This window comes from Mirounga angustirostris, unplaced genomic scaffold (assembly GCF_029215605.1).
Source record: "Mirounga angustirostris isolate CCGP_5_RB_7025 unplaced genomic scaffold, mMirAng1.0.hap1 SCAF_8, whole genome shotgun sequence".
Lineage (NCBI taxonomy): Eukaryota > Metazoa > Chordata > Mammalia > Carnivora > Phocidae > Mirounga > Mirounga angustirostris.
The window spans coordinates 33,283,124-33,301,873 of NW_026991716.1; the positions used below are offsets into that span (position 1 = coordinate 33,283,124).

An 18,750-nucleotide genomic window follows, 5' to 3' on the forward strand; every position below is an offset into this window, starting at 1 on the left:
AAATCTTGAAGCTGAGCCCTGCAACACTACTTGAGAGGGTTTACAGGTTAAAATGACTATTAAAACTTCATGTAGGGGGCACCTGGGTGGCTCAGTCGTTAAGCGTCTGCCTTTGGCTCAGGTCATAATCCCAGGGTCCTGGGATCGAGCCCCACATCGGGCTTCCTGCTCGGCAGAGAGCCTACTTCTCCCTCTCCCACTCCCCTTGCTTGTGTTCCCTCTCTCGCTGTCTCTCTCTGTCAAATAAATTTAAAAAAATCTTTAATAAAACTTCATGTAGTATTTAAAATCAGACCACAGCAGCAATGTCAACCATCAGTGGCATTTTATTTGGGAAGTTTCTATGTATTACATAGATGTTCCTTTCTCTTTACCCCATTAAAAAAAAAAAATCAGAAAGACTTAAAAAACATATAAAATCTCGTAACTAGTTTCTCTAGTCTTAGGTTAAAAAAACTTAAGTGGTGCCTCTCCTTTATGACAATACTGCTTTTTCAGGAGAATTCATAGTCTGTCTTTATGGCTCACTACAGATTTCTACTCCTTCCTGGGGAAAAAATGGTCAATGTTTCTGCTTCCTTTTAATAAATTCCTTTCTTGATTATTACATATTATCATTCCCCACTTGACACTTTCTTAGAAACTTGATTGCTGGATGCATTTTTCATTTGGCAAAAATTCAATGTGGCTTTGCGTGGGATGTCTAAGTGTCAGAAACAGCAGTGTTGATGTTCTGATTTTGAGAGGGAAAATATATATAGAGATGCATACATTCCCGGAAGAACAAATGTAGGAGACTGAAATAGGGTGTGCAGAGTTAGGAAGGCTGATAGACACTACTTGGTTTTGAATTCTGTGGCTGTCAGCCACTGAAGACTGCGGTGTAGGCCAGAATATAAATCTCTGCAGGAAGAAGTTTGGTCAGGCTCTATGGAATGACAGAGTCGGCCTCATTTTGTTCCAAGTGTATCAGCACAGACACACGCCAGGAGGGGCAGTATGCTCACTTGCAATGAGCGGTTCCCCGTAAATGATCATTTACGAGCATTTCTGCAAATGCTCTGTCAACCTAGGCACCGGGGGAAGAGAAAAGAAGCATCCTCTTAAAATATACTTCCATCTCTAACTCACCCAAGCCCCCAGGTCTCCTGAGCTCTGTGACTTGCAAGGCCAAAATGGAGTTTAAGTACGTGTCCTTCTAGGTCATCTGGAAGCTGGTTCACTGGGGCCATCTCCGAAGATCTGGGTGAGCGCAGGGCAGCAGCAAGCCTACCCAGAAGGGTACGCCTTAATGATCTTCACATCGTCCACAGGGCGGTCCTGGGGGTTTGTTTCCACCATTCCTACTCGATTCACCATTCCTATACCCTGGCACACTCGGCCAAAAATGGTATGCTTGCCATCGAGCCACTGGGTGGGGGCTAGGGTCACGAAAAACTGGCTGCCGTTGGTGTCTGGCCCCGCATTGGCCATGGCGAGAATTCCAGCCCCTAGTGGGAAAAATGAAGAAAGAGTACAAATAACCCCCAAAGCTCCAGCTGGGTGCGTCTTCCACCATCCCAGACTTTATTCTGGCCTCCATCGTCAACCATGTAACCCAAACACTCTTCCCTCTTGCCCCCCACCGAGGGCAGGCTCCCCGCCTTTACACAAAGGCCGTCACCGCCCTACCCCAACAACCGCCTTCCTACTCTTCGCCTACTCCCCAGCTTCTCTATCCATGATGATCCCCACTAACCGCTGGACCGCGTTCCCGACGCCTCGCAAAATCCCAGCAAGGTCTCTCGGCTTCTTTGAGGAAGCTTTCGCTTTCCTATAGTTTGCAACAGCAACATTCAACAATCATAGTCTAGAACACTCAGACCAGCACTGTGAATTATGCAGGAGAGAGAGGTGTCCGTCACTCTCTCTAACCCACCAGGGCTCTTTGTGGCGCCGCAGCTGGTCAGCTCCGTGGCACCCTGCCACGGCGTCAGGCATGCACCCGGAATCACAGCCAAGAGTGAGCTTTTCAAATCCACTCGCTGCCACCCGTGCTGCCAGATTATATACTTACCCGTGAATTTCAGATCTGGATGAAGTTCATCCTCAAACTGCTTGCCATAGATAGATGCACCACCCCGACCTGCCAGATTAGAAGACGAGAGACCAGTGTATCAGTCCCATGCTCTACTCACAGCAAGAATTATGGCTCAGGGTCAAAAGATTTTTTGGAGTTCAGGAAAGGAAAAAGCAGTGAGCACGCCTAGCCCCCTGCTAAGCATATCGCAACTACAGAGCCCAGCAGCAGAATGAAGCACTGACACAGCACATTCAAATCCCTGGTTTCATTCAGGTAAGATGTTTCCTTTCAAAATAACACTAAAAGTGTTTTTCCCTGGGTATTAAAGTAATACACGTTCACTGTCAAATATGCAGAAAGTATAGAACATTCTCAAAAGAACATTAAAGTCCCCTAGAATCTAACCATCTACAGATAACTACCATTTTTAATTTGATATATTAAGAGATTTCTTAATTTTTAACTTTTTAAGGAGTATTTTAGACAGGAGTGCCCCAAGCCTTAACCCTGTGCCCATCACAGACATTGCTAACCAATCGGCATTCCTCCCTGCTGAGCTTCGATCTGTATCCTACCAACTCGGAACTCCAAGCAGCCATTTTTAATGGATTAGAGATGGCACAAGAATTAAAACCTATTTGCTGTCCTTGACGGCAATGAAGGAAAATAACATTCATGTTGGTCAAAAATACCCAGCTTAAGGAGAAGAGAGATGGTGGAAAGTGGCAATGTGGCAGAAAGGAATAATATTATAGCAGGCAGAGTCCATTGACAGGAGAGGTAGTATATCAAAGGCTATTATAAAGAAACATGGGATTAGGAATGATCTGCTAGCAACATCACCACCACATGCTATTTATACTATGTCCACAAGAGTGTGGTACTGTGCACCCAGGTTCTGTTCTTAGAGCAAAATGATATAATAAATATAGTTTTCCCAGTGGAAAAAAAGGTCCTAATAGGAGGCAACTCTCCTAATCAATTATTTAGTAAAATAAATATGACTTGTTGAACTACTTTGGTTTCTCCAAGATGACAAAACAGCCTGGAACAAAGTGAAAATTGCATTTATCAGCTTACTCTGCTTGCCTGGCAGCCAGAAAACAGCCCAGACACAGGGAGCTAGCCTCCTTCTACAGCCTGCTATGAAAGTAGGACGTTAAAGCACCATGTCCCCCTCTCCCCCAGGCCCTCCCAGGTGAAAATCCCTTGCATCAACTTTTAGGACGTTCCACCAAAGAGAGCCTGTCACAGCCCCTGGTTCTGGAAGAAGACACTTCTTTTTTTTTTTTTTTTTTTTTAAAGACTGACCCTGGGATAGATAATGACCTGAGCCAAAGGCAGATGCTTAACCAACTGAGCGACCCAGGAACCCCTGGAAGAAAACACTTCGAAGGGGTGCCAGGATGGCTCAGTTGGAAGAAAACACTTCTCATGCAAAGAGGAATGGGGGTGAATCCTAACAGACTCAGAGAAATCTCCCGCTTGGCCCAAGCTACCTATCCTCCTGGAAAAGTACCCAGCTACCGAACCTTTTAAAAATTCATTCCCAAAATTCCAACCTGCCAGCATACTTTGTTTTTTTAGGTGTATAAACTATTTTATTAACAGACAAGGCCTACAGATTTATTTCTTCTTGGACACACCCACGGTGTGGCCACAGCGCCCTGGGGTCTTGGTGTGCTGGCCTCAGACACGAAGTCCCCAGAAGTGGCGCAGCCCTCTGTGGGCCCTAATCTTCTTCAGTCTCTCCAGGTCTTCACGAAGTTTGTTGTCCAGACCACTGGCCAAGACCTGGCTATACTTTCCATCCTTCATGTCCTTTTGTCTGTTCAAAAGCCAGTCTGGGATCTTATACTGGTGAGGATTCTCATAATGGTGATCACACGTTCCACCTCATCCTCAGTGAGCTCTCCGGTCCTTCTGGCGAGATCGAGGTCTGCCCTCCTCCACACCACATGAGCATATCTTCGCCACACACCCTTAACTGCAGTGATGGTAAAGGCTATTTTTCGCCGCCCATCGATACTGGTGTTGAGTACTTGCAAAATGTGCTGGAACTTCTCAGGGATCACTAGAGACATGGCGGCGGCCCCAGCGGCGGCGTGTAGGCCTCCTGTGGAAGAGCTGCCAACATACTTTTAAACAGCAATTATGGGACCAATACATTCTCTCTGACTAGGGAGTCAAGGTTCCTGCCTGAGGTTGGGGGTGGAGGGGATGGTGAGTGGGAGTGCTAGGGCTGAAAATGAAGAGAAGGCTGAGGGGGCAAAGCGTGGTCAAGCCCTAAGTCTGGGGCTTGGGTGAGCGAGTGGAGGATGAAGTTCAGTAGTGGCTGTCCATCGCGGGCTGAGCCTTGGAAGTGTGACCCTGCAAGCTGGGGGCCGCCAGGATGAAACCTCAGGGGCCCTGTCCTCTAGGAACTGAAAGCCGTCACGTAAACGGCACCGCAAACAAGAAGGCTAAGGGATGAGCCAGTCAAGAGTCAGAGATGAAGCCAGGGGTTTTCAGTCATCAAGTGATGAGAGGGAAGAGCACAGAGGCCCCTCTGTACTCACTAGGCAAAGGTGGACCAGCTGCAACTAGTCTGGGGTCTCTACAGCACCATTTCTACATAATATGTTACAGTTTCAGAACCTAATTCAACCCAGTAGGGTTTGCAACAAAATGTCAGAAAGACAAATCATTCCAATCAAAACATTCCTTTGGGCATGTGGAACAGGGGAGAGACGGGAGGGGACAGCAGTGATCAAAGAGTTTGCTGGTGCAGAGCAGGCTACACAGATGCCAACGATCACATACAAAGCCGACCATCTGGGAGGTTCGCAGTCAAAACTTCGCTGTGCGGGCAGGTGCAACAGGAGCCAGGCACTGGTCTGGTTTCTGAACTCTGTACCCGGAAAGTTCTTTTACTCTTCTGTCCTGTTTTTAACATTCAGTCTACGTACTTAGTGTTTCACACATACAAAAGAGACAAAGAACGTGACGAACAACTGCACCTTCCCCTCAGGAAACAGGGTGACTAATCCAGTCCAAGACCCCGTGTCCGCACCCCGTGCACTCCGCGCCCCCCTCCCCCCTCCCCTCAGCTAACAATGGGTGTCAAAGACTCACATTTTGCCCTCGGGGAACCACTATGGTGACGAGGAGTTTGTCACTTCCATGCATTTTCCTTTCTACCACCTATGTGTGCATCCCTAAAAAAATGTATTGTTGCTCTGCATGTTTTTAGGGTTATGTAAATGCTATTATACCCCTTGGATTCTTCTGCAACGAGCTTCTCTGTGTAAGTGATATTTATGCATTTGGTTCCATGCAGCTCTCTGCAGCATTCATTCCACCACACAATTATAACACCAATCTTCTCTTTTCTCATGCTGACGGGATATTTAGGATCCTTTCTGTATGTCTTTGCTTTTACAAACCATGCTGCAGTAACCATTCTTGTACTGTCTCCCAGAAACACGCGCAGACGCTCAGGGGCTACACCTCACGGCAGACAGGCAGGATCAGTTTGAGTATTTCCCCATTACCACATGTCCTCGAATATCTTGCCAGAAGTGGCCCCAATGTGCACCCCTATCCACAGTGCTCACTCTTACTGCTCTAGGTCCTCCAGCCAGACTTTCTAACATTTGTCAGGCCGAGAGGTGTCAGATTGCTTGTGTCTTAACCTGCATTTCCTTGAAGGTGTGCAGAGTTTCATGTTTACTGGCTCTTTACCCTTCCTCATCTGGCAACAGCCACTTACCTACTGAGTGGTTTGACATTTATATATATTAGGATTCGTATTCTGGATACTAGTCCTTGGTCAGTGAATGCTTTTGCAAATACTTTCTTCCAGTGGACTTTTTTTCACTCTTTTTGGGGTCTTACGCACAGAATTTTTTGCAGCTGAAATTCCTTCATCTTTTTATGATCTGTGCTTCTGCTCTTTAAAAAAAAAAATCTTCCCTTATCCCCCATTCTCCTCTGATGTCTCTTCTTCCTGCTCATTGCCTGTAGAAACCTCACAACGAACTGGAGTGGCCCCTAAGACATGCAGAGTGGTTTCTCACACAAAGATTACCATACTTAGTGCTACTTATCCCCACCACTCCCATGCCACAGCTCATGGGACCATGGCTTAATATCCAGCCCCAAAGAGGCCACAGGTGGGCCAATGACCCATCAGGAGGCCCAGGTGAAAGCTCCGCCTGGGGCACCCGACACCAGAAGGCCACTGACCAAACCAATCAAAAACCTCTCTTCTGGCAAGAGAGCATCTAACTGCAGGTTAGCTGTCCTCTGAGCACTTCTAACCCCTTCTCTAACCCCTTCTCCATGGCCTGCCTCAACTTCAGAGACAAGGAAGGCAGGTACTGACCAGTTCCTTTTGCAGCTAGGGGTGGTCAGATGACCCACTTCTGACTTACTGATACAAACAGAAGCCTGCTGAGTAGAGTTTCTGGGAAAATTACAGCTTTCCTGATAAAGAGGGACAAACACACTCCTGCTGTCTTTCACCCTCACCTCTTTCCCTATCTTCCTCCTTTGAAAGCAGAGGTGATGTCAGGAGCAGCAGCAGCCATCTTGCAACCATAAGACAAGTTTGAGATCAAAGGCCAACACACTAACAGTGGTGGAATGGAAGGACATAGTAAGCCTGGGTCCCTGACAGCTCTGGGGGGGCAGCTGAACCAAGGCCTACACTTACCTTCAGACATTTTGTTACGTGAGAAAAACAAAAGCTCTCTTCCTTCTGTTACTTGTAGCCAAAAGCATCCCAAATTGATACAATCCATTCCTAACAGAGTCTTCTGCTAGGGGGAACTAATTGGCAGAGCTGCTGTTGGATTACCAGGGCAAATGCCAGATACCCGATCTACCGTGGGAAAGCTACGTTTCTCCAAGAAGCTTTGCACGTCCGTCTTAGGAGTGCTCTCTTCCTCACTTGCCTCTGGGGCCAGAGAGATCCAGATTTCCGTCCCAACTCCACCACTTACTGGCTGTGTGGCCTTAAGCAAGATACTTATCCTCTCCAAGCCTCAGTTTCCTTGTCGGAAAAGTAGGAATAGCAGTAGTACTTGCCTCACAGGCTTGTTAGGAGATAAAGGGAGCTCAGCATCACTGATAATACTGCGTTGGCTTCATATTTTCCACTACATGGTTTCCGTGCACTCAGATAACCTGGGCACTTTCCGGGAAAGGGAACTGTAGGCAGTTATCAGTTCATCCTGGGGGCTGGCCTGCCCTGATTTACGGCAGTTCCTCTGTGGGCAAACCTCCATCCCTCCCTCTCTGCTCCGTGCTCCGTGAGTGTAACCCTGCTTCTTATTTCACTGACAAAAAGGCAGAGTTCTGACCTCCACAGGCTCTCACCACGGAATCCACTTCCCTTCCTACATGTCCTCCGATTTGCTGTCCTTCTTCCCTTATTGATACATTGTACGAATACCCTGCTCATTGGACTATCCCACCACTACAATCCCATCACCTTTAAGGAATTTTGCAACTACAGTTCCTCCCGGTCCTGTATCAAGTTTTCTTTCTAGTGGATCATTCCTATCAGCATTAAAAAAAAAAAAGTGGTATTAATATTTCCTGTCTTAAAAAAGAAACACAAAGCTCCATCTCCAAGTATCCCCTTGTGTCTCTGCATCCCTTCACAGAAAAACTCCTCAAAAAAAGCTGTCAGCACTTGGTGTCTTGGTTTCCTCTCCTGCCTCTGAACGTTCCCTCTCCATTCAGACTTTTACCCTCAGCACTCCACTGACCTGGCTCTCGTCAAGGTCATGAGTGACCACCAAGTCATTAAATCCAATGGTCAATCCTCAGGCCTCACCTTGCCTGCTCCATGAGCAGGATCTGACAGCTGACATCATCGCTCTTGAGATCCTGCCTTACTGGTGGCTCCTTTTCTCTACTGGCTCCTTTCCCTCTGCCCCCTCTCCTTTCATGGATCAGACCTGCACTGATGTCTGAAGACCTCTCCTTCCAACCCCTGCTCCCTTGCCCCTTTAACTTTCACAGGTGTTATCCCAATCAGTGTCCTGAATGTCTAACTCTGTCTTTGCATCTGCTTCCCAGAGGACCAGAACCAATACAAAAAAACTCTGGCTTTGACAACAACGAAAGCTTCCAATTGGTCTCCTTGCTTCCAGCCTGGTCTCCTTTCCACACCAGTTGATTCTGCACATGGAAGCCAGGGGGATCCTTTTAAAACAAGCCTTATCATGGCAGTCCTCTGCTCAAAATCCTCCAGTGACATTTCATTACACTTAGGACAATATCCAAAGTCTTCACGACAACTTATTAGACTCCATGACCCGGTGCTCTGCTATCCTCAAAGTCATCTCCTACCATTCTTCCCCTCACTCACCCACTCCAGCCACACTGGTCTGTGCTGTTTCTTGCCAAGCACACTCTGGTCTAAGGCCTCTGATTGCTATTCCCCCCTGGAGTGTCCTTGCCCATGACACTCTCAGCCTCACTACTTCACTTTATTCAGAGCTCTGCTCAAATGCCACCTTATCAGAGAGGTCTTCCCTAATCACACTATCCAAAATAGCACCTTCCTCACTCTCTATCCCAGGGGTTCTCAACGGAGGGTGACTTTGCTCCTTAGGGACACTGGACAATGTGTGGAGACATTTTTAGTTGTCACACTGAGGGGTTCTACTGGCATCCAGCACGGCGAGGTCAGGGACGCAGCTAAACATCCTACAGTGCATAGACAGCCCTCTACAGCAAAGAATTATCCAGCCCAGAATGTCAATAGTGCCAAGGTTGAGAACCCCTGCTTATACAGTATTTTTTCCGTATCATTTGTCCTGACCGGATAGTATATCACGTACTTAGTTGTTAACTGTCTCACCCACTAGAATGTGAGCTTCACAAGGGCTTTCTTCTTCACTATTCTACCTCCCCAGCTCTTAGAACAATGCCTGGAATATGGCAGGAGTCCAAAAGACTTGTTAGATAAGTTAACAACCAAAATAAATAATAAATGACATCTTTTTAAGATCCTATTTTGTGTCAAGCCTGTAGTCACCATTTTACAAACATCAGCTCATTTACTACTCACAACAACTCCATGAGGTGCATACAACCAAACCACACTCCGCATTTATAGCTAAGAAGGCTCACGTAACTCGTCTACATTTAATAAGTGTTTGTGTGAAGCTAAGATTCAACCCCAAGCCCACCGGGCTCTACGACCCGGGCTGTTCACCCCACGCTAAGTGACCTTGCCATATACTACCGCTGAATTAAATTTCCTCACGTATTTCTCTTATCCCAGACTCAAGAAACTATGGAACCCAAAATGGTTCCAGAATGATGTTAGATCAAACCTAAACTCCTGTCTGGGCGTCTTCATAAACTGGTCTGATCTTAGGCACCGTGCTATCTCTAACTACTCTGTGCACTCTGTCCCCAATTGTCCCCTTAACTGTCCCCTAAACATGCAGTTCAGGAACCTTAGAAATCACACCATAGACATTTGTCCTGGACACGGAGAGGTGGCTAGATTATGTCACAGAGCCGGTCCAGCATGTGAGACACGACATGGGGGGTGCTGGGCTCTCTTTCACCCTTGACAGGTCTCTGTCACTTATGCCTCTGCTCTGTACTCTTTCTTCTTCCTAAATCTAAAATGCCCTTCCCTGTCCTCCCAAGAGTTATTCCAATCTCTGTTATATACGTGATCCAGAGTATAATTGTACACTTGCATATTATATTATTACTCTCTAGTTATTTCTTATTAGAACTATCTTGTCTTCCTGGCAGAGAAGGGAGCACTGCAAGGAAAAGAAAATGCCTTGGCTTCTAATGCTTAAGTCTCTTCACGGGACTTAGAATAGCACAGGATACCCAGCAGACTCTTAGCAAATATTCATCAAATGAATAAAATTAACAATGAGCTTGCTGTTCAACACGTTAAATCTCAGGTGTTCCTGGGGCTACCAAGAGGAGACGTGAAGTCAGAGGGAGGGTGATGCACAGCATAATCAGCACGTAATTAATCACTGCAATCACGCCAGCTGGTGAGCACTGAGAGGTTAAGTACAGAGCATGAAGAGCAAAAGGAAAGGCTTGACAGGATGCCACGTCTTATAGGGAGGAGAGAAAGGGAAGAAGTTAGTAGAAGCAGATAAAAAGAGATTCCAACAGCTAAGGAAAAAGCCGGCATATAGTTATTACAAGAAGAGAAATTTAAGAGGGAAAATACTTTAAAATCCAGCAGGAAGTCAAAGATATTCGAATTGAGAAAACACCTGGCAAAGGTGTATGAGAAAAAACCATGGAAAGAACCGTCGCAGAGTAGCCAGACTGAGGGACAGCTGGGGACAGAAACAGTACACTGGCTTGCTGATGAGCCCAGGACGCCTCATGCTGCTCATCTGAGATGTATGGCAAAAAACGTGTTACCTAATCAGGGAGCAGTTCACATCAGTGACCCAGGAGGGCCTAACTCTTGTCTACCTTCTACCACAGACCTGCCGGCTCAATCATTCACTGTACTTGAGGCTGGATGCAATTACTTGGAAATCTTCTGAGTGATTCAATTTCATTAAAATTGCTTCATGGAAATGTGACATTATGAAGGATTGCAAACCGATTATAGAAATATAGGGAAGCTCTGACATGAGCAACTCAGATTGGAGTCACTTCCAATTCTTGTACACTCATCATGGACTCTCTCAGCTCAGCTATTAGTCTGTAGTCACCATTTTACAAACATCAGCTCATTTACTACTCACGTGAGGGTCTTAGGTGTTATGAATTAAAATTTTATCTCACAACAAGAAAGAGGAAGAAGACAGGAAAGAAGTACATCAAAGTGTTTACAGGACACTTTCAGATAAAGAAGTGGATTGAAGGGGCGCCTGGGTGGCTCAGTCAGTTAAGAGTTAAGACTCTTGATTTCTGGGCGCCTGGGTGGCTCAGTTGGTTAAGCGACTGCCTTTGGCTCAGGTCATGATCCCAGAGTGCTGGGATCGAGTCCCACATCGGGCTCCCGGCTCAGCGGGGAGCCTGCTTCTCCCTCTGACCCTCTCCCCTCTCATGCTGTTTCTCTCTCTCTCTCTTGCTAATTAATTAATTAATAAAGACTCTTGATTTCTGCTCACGTCATGATCTCAGGGTCCTGGGATCCAGCCCCACGGGCTCTGTGATCAGCATGGGGTCTGCTTCTCTCCCTCTCTCTGTGCCCCTCCCCACCCCAAGCGCGAACACTCTCTCTCTCTCCCTCTCTAAAATAAATAAATCTTAAAAAAAGTGGAGTGAAGCAGGATTGGCCCCTGCCTCCCCTAATACCCGATGAAACACACACACAAAATTCCATTTGTTTCCAAGCCCCAAATTCACCAGCATCAACCAAATAAAAAGGAAACAAACTTATTACAAAAATTCTGAAAAGAGTTACCAAGGAAAGAAATGAGCGATTCTTCTGCCTGCACTCTCTAAAAGTAGTAATCAGGAAAGAAGAATTGTAACCCAGAGGATTCTTACAAATACTCTCCAATTCTAAGAAGCCAATAGAAGGGTGGGTGGGCTAGCAACCCTGAAAAAGTTAAAGAGAAGCCCCTAATGGCAGAAGCCTGTGCATACCAGAGGCACTTGGGAGCAACATGACAGGCCACCAGCACCTGGCACTTTGGGAGGAGGGGGGGAGCACTGGGCCATGATGGGGTTCAGGACAAACTACCCCAAAATATGGTGCTTTGGCATACTGAATTTCAAGTTGAAGGAATTTGAGAAACATCAGGTACAAGAAGGACATTCGGGGCCGCCTGGGTGGCTCAGTCGGTTGGGCGTCTGCCTTTGGCTCGGGCCATGATCCCAGGGTCCTGGGATCGAGCCCCGCATCAGGCTCCCTGCTCGGTGGGAAGCCTGCTTCTCCCTCTCCCACTCCCCCTGCTTGTGTTCCCTCTCTCGCTGTGTCTCTCTCTGTCAAATAAAGAAATAAAATCTTTTTTAAAAAAAAGGACATTCTGACCTTCCCCTGAAGTAGGTCCTAAGACCCTCACGTGAGAGGGGCCGTCCCTATACCTGCAGGAAAAGAACATCTCATCTCTAAGACAGAAGGACCCCCAGAGGAATCTGAAAGAACAGGCCTTGCTGTTTTCCCCAGTTTACTACATTTAGCTCAGACCCCCTTCGTCCTATCACATTTTCCCACAAATTTCCACTGTTCGTCAAACCTAGCACAAAAACACTCAGGTATAACCTATTCTTCAGGTCTTCATTTTTTTTATCAAGGCCGTGGTGTCATCAAAACTTACAGCAAACAGGGGCGCCTGGATAGCTCAGTCGATTAAGTATCTGCCTTCGGCCTGGGTCATGATCCCAGGGTCCCGGGATTGAGTCCCGGCATCGGGCTCCCTGCTCAGCAGGGAGTCTGCTTCTCCCTCTCCTTCTGTCCCTCCCCCCCTGCTTGTGCTCTTTTTCTCTCTCTCTCTCACAAATAAATTCTTAAAAAAAAAAAAAAAAACTTACAGCAAACAAATTTGTTTTTGTTTTTTTTTTTAAAGATTTTATTTATTTATTTGACAGAGAGAGACACAGTGAGAGAGGGAACACAAGCAGGGGGAGTGGGAGAGGGAGAAGCAGGCTCCCCGCAGAGCAGGGAGCCCGATGCGGGACTCGATCCCAGGACCCTGGGATCATGACCTGAGCCGAAGGCAGTTGCTTAACCAACTGAGCCACCCAGTCGCCCAGCAAACAAATTTGTATTCTTTTCTCTCATCAATCTGTCTTGTTATAGAGACCCAGCTATGAATGAAAAAGGGTAGGAGAATCTTTTGCCTCCGCTACAGCTATTCTCAGGGGACTCCTGGGTTGGGGGAGAGGGATACCACTGACTGGTGGAGGGGACCCATGGGCAGGACTTTAACAGAGGCTGGGAAAACAGAACAGAGGCTAGTCCTCCCATAAGGTGCACTCTACATTAGCTCTCCTACCACCTCATCAGGCTGGAATAAAATAAAGAGAAAGCAACCTAGCATCTGGACTAGGGAGAACAAATGGTCCCACAAGGGTGGGGACAATGACAAAGAGAATCCACTTATACCGTATCTGAGCAAATAAAAGGTACGGACAGCATCAGTGCTGACAGTAGGCATGGGTGAGATGAAAAGATATGGCACAGGAACTGTGCAAACATATTACCACAACTGGAAGGAGAAAAAGAAAGCATGTAAGACAAACAAAAACAAAACAAAACAAAACAACACCTCAGGAACTCGGTCTGGGAGAAAAACACAGTCCAAGAAGGGCTTCTCTGCAACTGTCTCAAGCTAGAGATGCTTCAACAGAAATAAGAATCCAATACAACAAGAGCTCAAAGACAAGATAACAAATCAACAGAATAAGGTGAAAAGATTGCAGACTAAGGAAACAGATTGAGAGCCCCATGACACCAATACGGAGCTAATGAATCAATTAGAGCAGTAAAGAACAGAACAGACATGATTGAAAGTTGAATAACGCACAGAGTAAAGGTCTGACATTATCTCAGTGGATGCGGGGAAAAAATAGAAAAACATCATCTCACACACTCAAAAGAAATGTAATAGATATGGAAGGCAGAGGTCATGAAACAAGAGAATAACTAGTTTCCTGAAATAGAAAATCAGAGCAAGTAACAGAGAAAATATTCAAAAATACAAATCAAAACATTTTCCCCTGAGCTGAAGGAAGGAGTAAATCTGGCCTCAGTATTTCCCAAAGCCACGCTTAAAACCAGAAGGCAACAGAGCAGAACTGGCTAAACCGATCTGAGGGGACGAGTGTGGCCCAAGAACAGTAGACCCAATCATGGTCTTTTTCAAATTCTCAAACATGATTGAGTTACAAAATATAACACCCCCTAGCCCTTGCAATACAAACCATTCAATAAGAAGGTCTGCCCTCCAACACTTGGGAACAGAAAAGTCTAGTGGTGGGCACTGAACCCTCCGAAATGCAGAACCCATACTGTAGCTGAGGGAATCAAGCACAGAGTAGAAAATGTACTCTGACAAGGAAAAATTAAACTAATGACAAAAACTGAGAGTGAGGGAGGGAGTATAGGTGTGAGGTAATAGAAGATACATGGATATATGGATATATCTACATATATCTATATACCTATCCCTGGTTCACGGTACTCACGGTACAGAGCTCCTAAAACTCTTGTAATTTCCTAAGTGATAACACTAGGAGAATCTGTTGTTCTAATATTTGGTCTTTTTTTTTTTTTTTAAGATTTTATTTATTTACTTGACAGAGAGAGAGAGACAGCGAGAGAGGGAACACAAGCAGGGGGAATGGGAGAGGGAGAAGCAGGCTCCCTGCTGAGCAGGGAGACCAATGCGGGGCTCAATTCCAGGACCCTGGGATCATGAGCTGAGCCAAAGGCAGACGCTTAACCAACTGAGCGACCCAGGCGCCCCTAATATTTGGTCTTTGACCTGTCCTTGAAACAGGGCTTCTAAAACCTTTTTAAATTCCTAAGTGATAAGAACACTAGGAGCATCTTTTGTTTTAAGGAGACAGGTGGGGTCCTGAATGGCTCCTGGATGAGGACTGGTCACCAGAAAGACCAAGCCATGATTAAAAGCTTGGAATTTTCAGTCCCCACCAGGTCCCCCATTCCCCACCCCTGCTTCTCCAGAGAGAGGAGAGGAGCTGGAAATGGAGGTAATGATTGATCATGCCTACATGAAGAAGCCTGCTCAAAAATCCCAAGAGTACAAGGTTCAGAGAGCTTCCAGGTGGGCAAACACATCCCTTCCAGGAAGATGATGCACCCAAATCCACAGGAACAGAAGCTCCTGCCCTCAGGACCCTCACAAACCTTACCTTATTCATCTCTTCATCTGATTGTTCATCTGTATCCTTTACCATATCCCTTAGTAAACTGGTAAACTGTTTCCACGAGTTCTGTGAGCTGCTCTGGCAAATTAAGGGGGGGGGTTATTGGAACATGTGATAACCTAGGCTTGGGACTGAAGTGGGGCAAGGGGCAATCTTGTGGGACTGGGCCTTAACCTGTGGGATCTGATGCTATCTCTAGTTAGATATAATAGTAAGACACTCACTTGGTGTCACAGAATTGCTTGTGGGGGGTAAACCCCCATACATTTGGTGACCAGGAGGGTTAGAAGCAAAGTGATCTGTGTGAGTAGTAAAGGTGACATGCAGGAGAAAAACACAGAAGGGAAGATCTAAGTTTTTCCCAACACAGAAGGCAGGAAAAATGGAGTTTTTCCTAAACAATAGGAATGGGTAGAAATTTAAGTACTAATTGCCTCACCTTACATAGCAGGAAATCAATTTTTTGGTTATATATATAAAATTAAAATTTTTTTTGTTTTAAAAAAATAGCATGCATGACACAGCCTATTCTCTTAAAATTATTTCCATTTAGCTAGTTATCCATTCGTCCATCTATCCATCCATCCTTTTGAATAGGTATCTGAAAAGAAAAATGTCTAGAATAATGGCCACCAACAGTTAACATTAGTCGTTTCTAAGAAGTGGGAATGTTGCAGGGATAATTAATCACTAATAGTGGTTAGAAATCTTTAGGAAGTATACTTATGAGCATTCTTTTTTGTAGTTTCTTATATATACTGTATTTTTTAAAAAGATTTTATTTATTTATTTTGAGAGAGTGCTCAAGCAGGGGGAGGGGCAGAGGGAGACAGAGAATTTCCACGCAGAACGCACAGCTCACACAAGGCTCAATCTCATGACCCGGAGATCATGACCTGAGTCGAAATCAAGTCTACCGACTGAGCCACGCAGGCGCCCCTATACTGTACTTTTTACATGTGTCCACACACATTAAAGAAATTGAATGCCTCTGGTCATAAAGGATAAACAGAGAACTGAGAATGACAAAGAAGAACAGGACTAAGAAAAAAGACAGCCACAGAGGATATCAAACTTATTTAAAGGCAAAAAAGCAGGAGCAGGAATCAGAGAGAAGATGCAGACCAAGAAGCAAGGGGTTTTGAAACTAACGTTAGCATCCACCGATTTCACTAATAAATCCCAGCTAAATGACAGTAACTCCCAAATTTGTACCTCCATCCCAGACCTTTCCATGAACTCCACACTCGTATCCCTTTACTTATTCAACACCTCTAATTGAAGATCTGACAAGTATTTCAAATGGAATGTGTCCAAAACCAAAACCAAATTCTTGATTTTTCCCCTCTACACGTGTTCCTCTGTCAGCCTTCCCTATTTTGCTGAATTCAGCCAAGGTCGGCTTAACTATACCTGTCCCTGTTGGGTCACCTCCCTGGATCATGAAGTCTTTGATGATCCTGTGGAATTTGGTGCCATTGTAGTAACCTCGACGTGCCAACTCAGCAAAATTTTTACAGGTCTTGGGAGCATGCTTCCAGTATAACTCCAGCACAATGATCCCCATGCTGCAGGGGGAGAGGACAGTAGAGCTCCAGTCAAGAACAAGGTCGCAGCAGCAGGAATATTATGGGATTGATCCAGCACTCTTTATTTTCAAGCTTACATTAACTCATGAAATTGTAATACACATCAGATTTCATGCTCGGCCAAGGAAAACATCACAATCACAATGTAAATAACATAAACACAGATACCTTCTTTGAGTAAAACACACAGGAGCTTCTGGTACTTCTTTTAAACAAAATAATTGTGGACGACTAAAAATTCGAATGAGCTTTATATATTAAAAAAAAAAATCACCGATCGTGGGAGACCCATATAACCAACCCTTAAATTAGGAAAAAAATTGCAGTTAATTTGATATTTTTTTAAAGGAGGACATTAACATATCAGGAATCTGTACTTATTTATACATGCCTGAGTTTCTGGGTGGGGGTAGAAACTGGGTAAATGGGAAGCAGGAAGGCTTTCAATGAGTATCTTTTTTTAAACTTTTGTATTTTTGAACCTTGTAAATATATTACCTATTTGTAAAAATTTTAATGGAAAAAAAAAAGTACACTTTGTGTGTATTTAGGAGGGGCACAACAAATGCAAAACCTGATTACTTCAAATCTCTATACTACCAAATGGGATGAGCACTTTTCCCCCTGAAATACAGCTAAGGAAAAGGAAAAAGTAAAATACAGACAGGTGCCTTCCCCTCCACTCCATCACTCACCTAGATTTTAAGCTCCAAGAATATGAAAATTGAGGCAACTCTGTATAGCCTGGATACCCAGTGCCAAGTACAGTGTAAGCATTCTATAAATAAATAAATAAATAAATCTCATATGTGCTAGAACATAGCTTTCTAAAAGCCTTTCTACCAGCAATTCATCCTTCACACTACTAACTTTCAACAGGGATTAACACCTACTCTGTGCAAGGCACGGTTCTAGGTGCTTTTCCCCTCATGGAGCTTATATTCTGGTGCATATTTTTTAAATACAGGGAATATTTTTGGAATGGCAGTCAGGAAATACCTATACAATTGTGAAATCTGCACACCTGTTGACAGCAATTTCAACTTTAAAGTGTTCTATAGCAAAACTTACAAATGTGCCTAAGGATACAGTATGTGTAAGGGTATTTATCCCAGTATTTGTCATAACAAAAAACAAGAGGCAATTTAAATGTCCCTTACTAGATATATGGGTTTGGTCAAATCATTTAATTCGTAAGTTCTGTCATTTCCCCTGCTAAAATGGGAGAGAAAGTGGAATAACACCTACATGATTTGAGTTGCTAAGTGGCTTAAACTAAATGAGAGGCTGTACGTCAGGCGCATGGCACTAGCTGATTGGTGCTCAATGATACCGCTCTTTGATGGTGGGGAAATGCGGTTCTTCCGGTGCCTTCCTAGTAATTTGTTTATACAACTAACTACTTACAACTTTAGTAGTTACAGACCTGCCCCTTTCACTACACTGCAAGGTCCTAAATGCAAGGCAGTGTGTCTTATGCACCTCTATCCTGATTCCAGACCCGACGTCGCCTGCTTGTAGAATCAACACATGCTTGTCGAATGAATAGATGAATGAACCACGGGGTGCGAGGAGGGCAACTGGGCAGCTGTCGCTGAGGTTTCAGGGCGAGCCGGTGCGGAGCGCGGACGCGGACGGTGGCGGCCCCCATTCAGCCCCCAGGCGGCCCCCAAGGCCGCCGCTGCACGCTTGCCCACGAGGAGGCCGTGCTCCCGGGGGAGCGCACCGGGAACCCAGCCCCGCGGCAAAGCCCGGGCTCCGCGTCGCCTCCGCCAGCCCAGCCCTAGAGGCCCGACCCCTCTCACCTGGTCTCCAAGTATACGTTGGGCGGCTGCCAGGAGTCTGGGGGGATCGCCGCCATAGCGCAGCCGACCGAATGCGGCAGCAAAGCTACTTCCGGTGTCGGTTCGTGGGGACCCTCCGCTGCTGCGCACACTTCCGGTCTTCGTCGTTCAACCTTTGCGATGCCAAGATCTTGGGGGGCAGAGACGAGGAAGAAGAAGAATCTCCCTTCCAAGGCCGAGAAACCGGGACGCGAGGCGAGAACAAGCTGGCTGCAAGGACGGAGAAAAGCGCAAGCTCCATTGTAGAGGTGGTCTCCAGGTGAAGAGTCCGCGACACTCTCCGGACGCTCTGATTGGTTCGCTTAGGCGTGGAAGGCGGGAACAACCAGCAAATCTGCACTCCGATTGGAGTTAATATCCTAACTTTCAGTTGGGATAATTTCCTAGTTCCACAAAAGGGCAAGGAGCTGAA

At 45.7% G+C, this 18,750-nt stretch overlaps 1 protein-coding gene and 1 pseudogene across 1 annotated transcript; both read right to left on the reverse strand.

Annotated features, from left to right (window-relative positions):
- Positions 1–974: 974 nt before the first annotated feature.
- Positions 975–18,603, reverse strand: PPIL1 (peptidylprolyl isomerase like 1). The gene is made up of 4 exons (XM_045866803.3): positions 18,300–18,603; positions 16,319–16,473; positions 2,057–2,125; positions 975–1,490 (listed from the first exon to the last, which is right to left on the reverse strand). The coding sequence occupies exons 1-4, from the start codon at positions 18,353–18,355 to the stop codon at positions 1,270–1,272; spliced, it is 501 nt and encodes a 166-aa protein (XP_045722759.1). The 5' UTR covers positions 18,356–18,603; the 3' UTR covers positions 975–1,269.
- On the reverse strand, positions 3,637–4,287 carry LOC135365558 (small ribosomal subunit protein uS13-like; annotated as a pseudogene).
- Positions 18,604–18,750: the final 147 nt, after the last annotated feature.

Excerpts from the sequence above, each read along its gene's own strand:
- PPIL1 (XM_045866803.3), bottom strand. The coding sequence starts at position 18,355 with ATGGCGGCGATCCCCCCAGACTCCTGGCAGCCGCCCAACGTATACTTG. Across the intron at positions 16,474-18,299 it reads AACGTATACTTGGAGACCAG|CATGGGGATCATTGTGCTGG; the intron begins GTGAGAGGGGTC and ends CTCCCCCTGCAG. Across the intron at positions 2,126-16,318 it reads AGGTGACCCAACAGGGACAG|GTCGGGGTGGTGCATCTATC; the intron begins GTATAGTTAAGC and ends CTAATCTGGCAG.